Here is a 12,660-nt window from a genome sequence, read left to right on the forward strand (position 1 = left end):
AGAACATCTATAGTAAGCTGTTATGTATATCATTTCATGATCCATTTTAAGAACAGAAAATGAATTCATTAGCAATGGGAGTCAATTTTATAGCTATGTTTTCAAAAGAACAAAAAGAAATTACTGTAGTTAAAAATCTAATAATGCTGGAATACAGGATTTCATGCTGCAAAATTTCAAAAGACAAAGACATAAATAAGCTATATTTTTAGTAGTATGTTATAGTGGCTTAACTAAACACAAATAAAAATAACAATTCCCCTTGTGTTTAAACATTTTAATAAATAAATGATTAGTACTTAGTTATTAAGGAATCTTGTGTCCTCCTACTGAGCCAAGTGAGTATCACCTTGTTGGTACATCCATCAGTACAGAACTGGTGGAATAGATTTCTAAATTTCTCCAACTTTAAGACTTCAAAGAGATAAAAGAGTGAGTCTCAAAATGTGGTGGTCCCAGGACCCACAGTTTCAGCATCATTTGACAACTTGTTAAAAATACAAATTCTCACCATGTACATCAACTCAGAAACTCTGGGAGTGAGCTCAGGAATCTGCTTTAAGCAAGCTTCCTCCTTGCTTCTTCTCAGATCCCTTATTCTTGGGAAGCCAACTGCCATGTCAGGATGCCCCAGGAGCAGTCTGAAGAGGCTCACATGGTGAGGAACTGAGGCCTCAACCCCACAGCCATGCAAGTGGCCATCTTGGAAGCGGATCATCCAGCCTTATTCTAGACAGCTTAACTACAACCTCATGAGAGATCATGAGCCAGAATCACCCAGTCAATCTGCTCCCAGGTCACTGGTCCACAGAAATTATGTGAAGTAAAAGCCTTTTCTGTTCTTTTCAGTATCCAAGTTTTGCATCACAGCAGTTGATTACTAGTACACTAGGTTTTTGCATGATTCTGAAGCATGCTAAACTTTGAGAACCACTGACCTAGAATACTCATTATTTCACCAAATAATAATTTTTTTTTGAGATGGAGTCTCACTCTGTCACCCAGACTGGAGTGCAGTGGCTGCTCCCGGCCACCGCAGCCTCGACCTGCTGGGTTCCGGCGATCCTTCCGCCTCAGCCTTCCAAGCAGCCAGAACTACAGGGGTGCGATACCATGTCCGGCTAATTTTTTGATTTATTGCAGAGATGAGGTCTTGTCCAGTTGCCTGGGCAGGTCTCGAACCCACGGGTTCAGGCAATCCACTCACCTCAGCCTCCCAAAGCACTGGGATTACAGGCTGAGCCACAGAGCCCGGCTAAAAAAAATCATTATTGTTTTTGGCACCTGCTATGCGTCAGACTGAAAGCAAGTGATACAGAGACCTGCTAATGTCTGTCCATATTGTCACAGCCCTAGAGAAGGGCACAGCAAAGGTGCAAGCACTCCTATACATTTCTGAGCAATATTCCTGAGAAAGGTGAATAAATAAAAGGTGAACTTCCCCTTATCCTCTATGCATTACCAGTAAGTAGCTTCAGGGGATCCTTGACTTTCCTGTAGACAACCGCCCAATCAACTGAAAGATCAAATCCCCATTTATTCTCTTTTTCTGAGTAGTCATAAGTTCTGTGATTTGTATGTCTTTTGTATCAATGTAATCATAAATTTTGTGATTTGTATGACTTTTGCAATCATAAGTTCTGTGATTTGTATAACTTTTGCGTAACGCAGGATGTCTTAGGCTTTGTATAGTCCCTTTACTGGATGGCAAGCTTGATTAACGCCTCTGCCAGGTCCTACTGATGAAAGCTATGAGATACCACTGATACCTGGCACCAGGAAATCTGGACCGAAAAATGTCACTATCGATGAATGTGGCTAAAACTCAAAGTTCTATACCGTGCTCTGCTGGTCACGTGACTAATGCACAGGTACTAACGAGATTCTGGACTTATACAAGTGAACTGTAAAGGCCTGGAGAGTGAGCAGAAACATTCTGGAAGGACCTCGAGTCTGGCTCTGCTCCCTGGGTTCGAACTCAGAAATACACTTCTTTCTACCAGTTCCCTGCCCCTATGATTTCTTAGTATCAAGGGGAGCAGCTGAGCATTACTCGGACCATAACACAAGGACACAATAGTGGGCACCACAGACACTGCTCAGCCCTTGATGCTTTGTTCTTTTCCATCATTGTGCTTATCAAGCTTGAAATCGTATTTTATCTGCATCTGTCTCTCCCAACAGCCCTCACACTGAAAACTGCAGCGGGCAGGACTTTGGCTTGGCTTCTTCAACCCATGCTCCTGGGGCCCAGCCCTTTGCCTGCACTGGAGGTGCTCTATCTCCTTGATAGATGACTCTTCCCTTCCTTGTTCACCACCTTCCTTCTACATGATGAATTCCGTCCAGCAACAAGGCCTCCGATAGCACCCACAGCCCTGCATTTAAGGGGTTAAGGAGTGTCTCCCTGAGAATCTAACTGCCAGTGAATACATTTCCATGCAAAGGAATGTCTTTTGTGTTCAAAACAGTTCAGAGTCCCCGTATCTCATAGATTCCTAAAGGAAAACGTATGCAGTGGGTTTAGAAATATAAGTCATTACATGAGAGACTACGTTTCACATATGGATGAACACATCAGTGAAAGTTTCAGCCAAAATGACTGAGGGAAAAAGGCCATATAAAGCCAGCCGTGTGTGTAGCTGTGCATATATCTGGGGAGCACACCAGTGGAGACGGTAATTCACACTGCTTCACCCCACGGATTAGGAAAATAGAGGTTTGGGGACACTGTCAAGGCACTCTTCTAATGATGACTGCCCTGCTGACTCCATGCCCGGGGCACAAGATGCGATTGGTACAAGCCGAAATGTCCTAACCCCTCGTAACAGCTCGTCGATGGGTTCTTTTTCCAGGGACTGGCCGTAGAGGTTGGAGAGTTTGGAAATGATGGGGGACAAGTCAATCCCTTTCAACACGACCTCAGAAAAGGAGGGGACATTGGGAGCACGGTTTTTGATAACAACAGCAACAACAAAAACACTCACTGGATTTTAAAATTCTCATGGCAGATGGATTGCGAGGTGGGTGACTTCATTTTACTGCTATTTAAGGATGTCTGATAAATTATGAAAGAGTCTCTGACTGTCAGCCTATTTCTGATAAGATCAAAGAGGAAGGAAAAGGACAACAGTAGCAGCGGCAGTGGTCAGAGGGTGCTGGGGTTGTGCCCAGTAGAGCTCACCCAGGCTGGATCCACTGCCAGTTCTTGGTGAAGGCTCGCACATGCTTAACGGTGGGAGGCTACAAGAGCTGCAGGTGAGTTTAACCACGCTGGACCACGTCTTTCTGTTGCCTCTTCTCTCCCCACCCGCAGAGCGTGGCCTGCCCAGTGGGAACTTAAAGACTCCTTGTCAACTTGTTGTCTTTCATTCTCTTGTCAACAGCGAAACCTACATAATTTCTGGGACGATGGAAGTGCTCCCTCTCTGCCCTGTCCGATGGCTGCCATCAGGAACATGTGGCTGAAATGGAGCTGGTGGGCATGAGAAATGGAAGTTTCCCTGTCATTTAATTCCAATTAATTGAAATTCTAGTAGTCCTATCGGGTAAGACAGTGCTAGAAAGTAGTAACGATTGCAAATTGGCCAGTGCAAATTACCTTATTCTTGGCGAGATTGTCTCATTTTTTTTTTTATTTCTCATATGAGGGTATCATGTGTCAGGAGTTACGTAACTTGCCCAAGGTCATAAAGCTAGCAAGCAGCAGAGGAGAATTCAAACTCAAACTTATTTTATTTTGGTTTTTTTTTTGTTATTTTTTTGAGTTGGAGTCTTACTCTGTCACCCAGACTGAAGTGCAGTGGCCGCGCCCAGCCACTGCAGCCTCGACCTGCTGGGCTCCGGTGATCCTTCTGCCTCAGCCTTCCAAGTAGCTGGAACTATAGGTACGCGCTACCACGCCAGGCTAATTTTTGATTTATTGTAGAGATGAGGTCTCGCCAAGTTGCCCGGGCGGGTCTCGAACCCACAGGCTCAGGCAATTCACTCACCTCGACCTCCAAAAGCACTGGGATTACAGGCAGAGCCACTGAGCCCGGCCTCAAACTCAAACTTAGACAAGTCCAACTTATACTCCTGCAATGACATCAAACTGCATCCCACCCGCCAACCCTCCCACCTTTTTATGTAAAAAAAAGCACTTAAAACAATATCAGGCTCTGAAAACTCCAAATCTTCAGAAATGGCTTTGGAAGGAAGCTAGCCATGTGTGGTATAATTTCTCTCAATGAAAACACATGGGACAGTACCTTTTCCAGCTATGACTATCTAACTTGAATTTTTAAAACTACATGTTGATAATAAGTGTGTCTGTCAGGCTCTCCTCACTGTGCTCTAAAATGCTTGCTGTAATCAAGTATCAGCCATATGAATTCATGAGAAGGTGATGATATGAAAAATACCCTATTAAACTTCTACTACATCCTATCATGCCATCTGGCATTACTCTGTCCTGTGTACCCTTTGCTGACAAACTAGATTATACTTTCTTGCCTAAATCAACAGGATCCAGTGAAACGACAGAAAAACACAAAGAATTTAGGATCTCAGAAGAGTGATTTGGAAACAAAAAGCGTCAAAGGAATGACTTTAAAAGGAGAAAACAAGCTGTGCTTAAGGAAAATAATATGTAGCCGTAGTGTAATCTTTTTCTTGAATTCTATGTGAAATATTTCACATTATTACAAGGGCAAAAACCCACTCTCAGATCTTCAAGCCTCAATTCAGGACGCTTGTGTGTCCCATACCCAAAACCAAAGCAGTGTTAACTCCACAAATTTCTCCTTTATTTATGGGGACTCACTATGCAGCTTAAGGAAGATGCAGGGTTGCAAATTCACTGAAACCGAGGTAGAGAACATGGCAGTTTTTTACAGACAAAACCAATATTTGGTTCGATTGTAGCCTTTCGTATGGCCAAGGGCATCTAGGATATTCCTCAATATTCCCCGGCTCAGGTAAAATCAAATAAATAATGGGGTGATAAGCTGAAACAAAGATAAATAAATGTGGTAAAATCACAAACTTTGTGGATCAAAGCCTGACGGAGAAACATATAAGTCAAGCGGGATTATCTTGTTCTAAAAAGTCCATCTCTGGATGAGAGCGAGCAGACTCTCCGGTTGAGAGAGTTGAACCAGACACTGGAACTAGTCTCATCAAATCTCCTACCTACTTCTAATCTTGCAGCTCAATGCACTATACAATGTCACAGGTTCGGCTCCAACCTAGCATTGCATAGGCAATGTGAATGGGAATGGGTGGCGGGTTAAAGAAGCTGCAATTCCTGGACATGTCTTCCTTTCCTCCCTCAAGAGGTATGGGTCTATGTTTTCTCCCTTGAAACCTGGGGAGCCCCGTGATAGTTCTCACCAACAAAACAGCACACGTGACCCTGTGCAAGTCTCCAGGTGCCAGCCGTAAGAAACGGGCTGCTTCTACTTCCTGGTTTTTGGAATATTCTCCCAAGGATGGCTGCTCTGCCATGTAAGAAGTCCAGTGACTTGTAGGCACACAGTCCACAGTCCCAGCTGAGCCAGGCTGCTAGCCATCCCCACAAGGGTTGGATGTGCCAGCGGGGCCATCCCATGGAGCAGTTAAACAGATGACCTCCATCGATGCCAAATGAAACAGTAAAAGTCCTCTGGCCAGGCCGGTCCTGACCCACCAAATCATGAGAAACATAAAACAGTTCCTGCTTTACACCTTAAAGTTTGGAGTCGCTTGTTATGTGAGTGATTCTTTTTTCCTCAATCGACTTCCCTCCAAGGAACCTGTTAATTGCTCTTAAATACCAGGTGAACATCCCAAACCCAAATATCAGAACTCCAAAATGCTTCAAAATCCCAAACTTTCTGAGCCTCCAAATGACACTCAAAGGAAATGCTCGCTGAAGCAGGTCTAATTTTCAGATTAGAGGCGTTGGACTAGTCACATGTTTGCAAATATTCCAAAGTCCCAAAAAACCCCAAATCAAGACACTTCTGGTGGTCCCCAGCATTTCAGATAATGGATTCTCACCATGCCTGTCTGCCCAATCATTCCAGATTTGAACATACACCTACCAATGAAACCAGAAGACGGTGGGTTTGGCTGAATCTTCTCCTTCGTGTTCTCCTGGATAATGTCCCAGAGTTGCCATATAAATTTTGGATGAAGAATGTAAAATGGCTGAGTTGGGTTTCTCTGACGATGCTGAATATATGGAGTGAACAGGTTGTAATCTGGCTTCTTGTACCACTAAGGGAAAAAAAGTCAACACAATCAAGTAGAGGGGACTGGATAGCAAAAGGGCACAAGGCAGCACCTACACACGTGGATTTGAGGCAGAGGGGCTAAGCTGGGACTGGAGGGCAGGGGAAGACCATGACTATGCCTGCTGTAAGTAAGATGAGGGCACAAGAACAAAGAGAGACCAGGGTGCTGGCTCCAGCAGGAAGGGAAGTAGATTAGACTAGGGGTCAGCAGGTTTTTTTCTGAAAAGGGTCAGACAGTAAACCCCTTGGGCTTTGCAGGCCATAGAGATGCTGTTGACAATACTCAATAGTGGCACAGTAGCATGGAAGTACCATAGACAATACATATCGAATGGGCGTGCTGTGTTCTAATACAATTTTATTTACATAGACAGGTGATAGCTGGATTTGGCCCATGGACATAGTTTGCTGACCCCGGATTGGATTGGATTCTTATATTTAAAAAATATATTTCCCAAATTTTATCTACAGGAGCAGAAGAGTAATCATTGCTGTCTGAGTCTGGAGTTAAGGCTGGGAAGATTGACTGGATGGATTGACAAGGAAATTCTCTGGAGTGATGGAAACACCCCAGATTTTTACTGTGATGGTGGGTACAGGAATGTATAAATTTGTTAACATTCATCTCAATGTACACTTGTATTTACTGTCTGTAAATTATTGTATAGAGAAAGATCGATAAGGTTGATTTTTAAAAAGTCTCCAGAAGTATTTCAGGTGCTACCACAACATGGGATTTGGAAAGGGTGTGTGGCGAGAGGCTCAGCTCAGAGGGTTTTTTCAAACAGACACCGTGGGTATACAGTGGGCATATCGTAAGTTCACAAGTAATATTCCACCTATGAAAAGGTTCTGTGGCTTTAAAATACGAAGAATGAGTGGACCTGACTGTCTCTGATAAACTAAGCCCCCATGCCAGGTACCTCTGGCAAGGGAAGCAAGAGAAACATCGGACCAGAGGGGGGACCATTCCTTTACTCTCCCTCCGCAAAGACCTAGCAGAAAGTGGCTTTGTCGCTTGGATTTTAGCACCGTCCAAGGGCCAGCTCTGTGCCTGGGCTTGGATGCTTCCAACAAAGGAAGAAACAAGGTCTAATAGCTGGAAGCTCTCAGTCTATTCACGCCAGCAAGAAAGCTGTCGGAGATTAAAACCCAGGAACCTCAAGCTGGGAAGGAAGTTGAAAAGTTCAAACACCTATTTGATGCTTGATTCTCAGTGGAGGGTACAAGTGAGAATCAATTGGAGAGCTTTCTCAAAAAATACACATTGAGGTTATATATAGTCTACATTTCTGGAAATGGGGCTCTGACAGATAGATATTGAAAAGTACCCTCCAGGTGATTCTGGAGCCAGTTGGCAATCATGCTGGATAAATGTCCAGCCTCGGTCTCAAGGTAAACAGTGGCCAAATCTCCTTCTGGAGGGGCCCATGTTATATCTTGGTAAGTTTCCCCTTGGTGAAGCCACATTTGTTTCTTATATTCATCTTAAGAAGACCGCACCCTCTCTGGTCAGGGCAAAACAAGCCAAAGACACTTATCTGCATGGCAGATAGCATCACTTACTAGGCTAAATGTTATCCATTTTTCCCAGCCCTCATTACAAAAATAAGGACACTGGCTTTTCAGGCAAGGTTTCACCAAAAGTCACTAGCTGCTTGTTTAGTTAGGTGATGATATACCAGAATGTTCCAAATATAGCCTGTTTGTATTGAGATGGCCAGTAATAAAATCATTTCAGCTCTGCTGCATAAAATTAAACAGATTCAAAAGCAGAAACCAAAGAGGAACACACTCAATAAAAGCCTGGAGCAGGCTCCACTTAAATAAAAATAAGCTGTGGAATTTGCAAAGTTTAGATTATCTTGCCAACTATTGCCAATTTATTTCAATAGGTCTTGCAACCGTGCAGAAGGTGATATAACCCTCTCATGATGGAACAGTTTTGAGGTTAATCAGCCCACCCTCCAGAATTAACTAGGAATCTCCGAACACTTTGATACTCTACACCCTCCCCCACAATCCTCCAGAAAAACAAGCTGTTCGGCATTAGATGGCTAATGCTCACAAGTGTGCCTTGTAACTGGGTACAAAAATGGTGTACACACACACATGCACTTAATTGGTACTGATGGTCAATTTCATTCTGTCAGAGTTTAGTTGTTGTCTTGAATTAATTAATCAGTCAAATGCACTGGAGTAGCTGCACCAAAGGAAACACGTACCAGGTTAAGATTTGCAGAATAAGGAGCAGGGTCCCAGGCCACCAAAATGACGTCTTTATACAATGAACTGTCAATGAAGTGATGACTGGGGTTGGTCAGAATCTGTAAACACAGAGAACAACCATTTCAAAACCAGTGTTACAAAAACAGCATTTTTTTCCTCTAATGCTTAATTTTGATAATAATCTTACTTGATACAAACACAGCATTTCTTTTTTTTAATTTAAACATGTGGGGTACAATTCAGGGTTAATAAGTGGCCACTGTACAGGCAACGTTTGGGCCACTCCTCGGACCCCACTTTGCCTGGCTTGAGATTAGTTACCCTTCCTGATGTTATATGCCCGCCTCTTCCCTGGCTGTGTCCCACTACTGCCAATCTCTTTCTTATAGTATTATGAAAATGCTCATGGCCTGCTTATGAGGACATATAGTACTCTGATCTTTGTTTTTGTGATAGATCACTGAGTACTATAGTTTTGTGATAGATCACTGAGTACCATCCAAGTTGCTGCAAAGTCCATGAAAATTAAACACAAGCCGGGATCGGTGGCTCAGCCTGTCATCCCCCTTTGGGAGGCTGAGGTGAGTGGATTGTCTGAGCCCGCGGGTTCGAGACCCGCCTGGACAGAGAGACCTCATCTCTACAATAAAATCAAAAAATCAGCCGGGCGTGGTAGCACGCGCCTGTAATTCCGGCTACTCGGAAGGCTGAGGCAGAAGGATCGCCGGAGCCCGGCAGGTCGAGGCTGCGGTGGCCGGGAGCGGCCACGGCACTCCAGTCTGGGCGACCGAGTGAGACTCCAACTCAAAAAAAAGACAAGAAAATTAAACACAAACCAGAGGAAGAAAAGAAATGTCTTGGATGTATTTTCCTCTGGGGGAGGGAGACTGGCTTTGCATGTAGAAGCACTTCAAGACTGTTTGGGGAAATAAGCTTCTCTAGGAAACAAGAAGTTATGATATGTTAATCAGTATCGTGCTCTTGTCTAGCAGTATTGAATTCAGCTCCTAAAGAGTGTAACTCCCTAGCTAACTCAGGCCCTCTTCTGCCACTGCCTTCGTACTTAATTTGGAGAGAGAGCTGCAGGTGTGGATGAAGTGAGGGCCTCCAGGAGTCAGGCATGATCCTCCCTCTCCAGGCCTCCCTGGCTCGGGATGAATTCTCCAACCTTACCTACCAGTCGTCTTTTAGCATTTTGGGAAAAAAAAATACCATACTGTTTTTCCTCAGTTTTAAAGCCAAGTTTTCACTGCTATTGCAGTGTACTTCCCGCCCCCCCCCAGTTTTAAGTTTCTAGAGTGAGGATGCATACCTTATAGGTGACATATTTTTACTTGGTGGGGTTTGTCTCTACCTCTCCGAGAAGTTGCTATTCAGTGAGGAGTGCACCTCACAGTCAATATCTATGCATTAAGGAAACAGGCTAATCGCGTCCCACCTGCTGTGGGCTGCCTCATACAGGGAATCCACAGAAAGCTCATCTTCTGTTCTGCAAGCAACTCGCCGTAAGTCTTTCATCAACTCGTTTTTTCTAGATGTTTTAGAAACTCTAAAAAGTGTTGTGGATTTTTCCTGAGAATAAATTTGCTGTAACTTTGGAAGACGTTCTTATTAAGACTTGAAGAGGTGTTTTCATTTTCAATTAAACAATGCCTTTCCATTTTTAATCTTTCCAAAAAAAAAAAAAAAAAAGACTAAAGTTTCCAAGATGTCCTGTGAACCCTCAGATTCTCTCCCCTTTCTCCCCTGCGCTACTTATTGCCACCATTTCTTCTAAGTTTAACTGTTCTCAGCTCACAAAATGCAACAGGCTATGTTCATGATTATAAGTATATGTATTTCTATCCCTATACTGATTTTTAAATATTACTTAGCTACTTCTCCCGAATCATATCACATCTAAAATCCCACTTATCTGCATTTTTCCTCAGTAAATTTTACAGTAAATTTTATAGTAACAAAACTCATAGAAATAAGCAAGTTTCACAGTCTTGGATAACCAAATTATTTGACTCATCCAGTTAAAATTAAAAATGTAAGCCTGTGCAAACACTCCACCGTCTTACCTGGGAGTTAATGATGCGCACGGTGGTTTTATTCCCAACATCTTTCTCATAACCACGTGTAGGAGCAGAGTTAAACCTCAAAACTGCGTCATGAGAATCTAAGGGCACATAAGTGACAAGCTTACTTTTTTCTCTGTAGGACCAGATAATCTAGAAAAAACGTTAAAGCAAATCTTTCAATACCTGAAGCTAATTAGAAACCACCAGCAAAGTCATCCACATACACATTTTTCAGATAATTCGGTTGATTTAGAATGAGATCTTTGCTAGGAAAAAGAAAAATTCAACAGATATAAATCCATCCCATCCCAGGTGATCTTGTACCACCTACCATCCAAGTTTTATTGAGGTGTTTGCTATCTTTTCAACATTCTTTATGAATGACAAGCTTTATGCAGCCATTCTCTCGAAGCTTCTGATTCTCTGGGAGCAGGTAAGGACAGTAGAAGGCAGAGCCTGCTGGGTTGCGGCTTCTTTTGGCTCGAAGAGCCCAGAGACCAGTCAGGGTGCGTAAGAACTGCGGGGAATGCTGCTGTCCTCAAGATCAGGTGCCGCTCTCACCCATCGGAAGCCGCAGGCTTGTCACTTTGGTGCTGGGGTGTGCTCGAAGAAAAAGCCAACCCTGACCTTGGTGCAACCTTACATTCCGCTGCGAGGCCAAAACCCATGTGAGAGCAGCCTAGGGCACTCTGTGCTCATAGCAATGGCCTGCCTGCCTGTCACAGCCACAGAGGAGGGGGAGACCACCAAGGTCGCTAGCTGCCAGGGCTCTCAGATTCTGCAATGGGACACCATGACCACGAGACACCACTGAGCTTCAGCTGCAACCTAAGTCTACTTCTCACTTCATTGGACTGGACAGACTTGTCTGTAAGCATACATGTGTCTCGAAATTCCCAGAAGCCAGCCTGAAACCAGAGCCAACGGGCAACGAGGGAATGCTCTAAGGGTTGCCATGGGTGCAGACATCCCATGTCTATTCCAAATTGATTTAGGGCAATGGCACATGTTCACCTGTGAGCAAGAAGGAAGTGAGGTGGTGTATTTCCGACACGCTCAAGAGTCACGTGAACACACAGCTGCTGCGTGTGTGGTGACCACACCTCACACAGGCCCCAGAAGCAGCTCATCTTTCTCTGTCCTGCTGTCCCCTCCTTGGGTGTCTCCTTGATGCTCTCTTGGCAGTGGAAACTCACCACGCATGACACCCTCAAAGCAATGTTTCATAAAGTGCTTTGACTGAACGCAGGAGATGCAAATCCCAGTTTTGCGCACGAAAACTAGCACACTGCTGGAACACATGAATGCATAAGGGGTACCTGGTGATGTCATGAAACATTCCTACCACGTTCTTCAGGGGACTTTTGCAGCAGTTGGCGAGTTTTAGTCTACAAGCCAAACATGGCCCGTCTCTTGTTTTAGCAAATCTAGTTCCACTGCCACACAGACACACTCCTTTCTGGGCATGCTGTCCACAACATCAAGGCTGAGCTGTTGAGAACCTCTGGTCCACAAAGCTGAAAATGTTTACCAGCTGGCTCTTAAAGTCTGTCCATCTCTGGATTCGTGGGGATCTACGCTTTGTGTAAATGATGCCAAAATACCTGAACGCTTCCAAGTAAAAGCCAGGTCTTTACTTCACAATTTAAGCACTGTTTGTACTTTTCTTTAGTAATGAATTGCTTTACTATTTGTTTTTTGAGTAATATTTCATAATAAAAATTCAAATGATATTTAAGCTAGAAAAATTAGATTACCCAAAGCACTAGATCTCAATTTTTTTTTGTCCCAAGACTCCTTTATAACTCTTAGAAATTATTGATAAGCCAAAGAAATCTTTTATGTCTGTGATTGATATCTATTGATATTTATCTCATGAGAAAGTTAGACTTATTTTAAAATAAACTTTAAAATAAAAACATATATTTTATTTCTTATTGGGTTAGGGTTTCACTCTGTCGCCCAGACTGGAGGGCAGTGGCATGATCATGGCCATGGCTTATCGTAGCCTCAATTTTCCGGGTTCAGGTGCTCCTCCGACCTCAGCCTCCCCAGTAGCTGGGACTATAGGAAAGGGCCACCACATCCAGCTAATTTTTTTTTTTTTT

General features: G+C 43.6%; 1 protein-coding gene across 1 annotated transcript in view; it reads right to left on the minus strand.

Moving 5' to 3' along the window:
* Positions 1–12,660, minus strand: part of ST6GAL2 (ST6 beta-galactoside alpha-2,6-sialyltransferase 2) — a 34,165-nt gene that overhangs the window by 16,244 nt on the left and 5,261 nt on the right. The window contains 3 exon segments of the mRNA XM_021711633.1: positions 6,066–6,240; positions 8,483–8,584; positions 10,553–10,650. Of these exon segments, the coding sequence (XP_021567308.1) occupies positions 6,066–6,240; positions 8,483–8,584; positions 10,553–10,650 (375 nt within the window).

Source organism: Carlito syrichta, unplaced genomic scaffold, assembly GCF_000164805.1.
Source record: "Carlito syrichta isolate Samal-C Ts95f unplaced genomic scaffold, Tarsius_syrichta-2.0.1 Scaffold302425, whole genome shotgun sequence".
Lineage (NCBI taxonomy): Eukaryota > Metazoa > Chordata > Mammalia > Primates > Tarsiidae > Carlito > Carlito syrichta.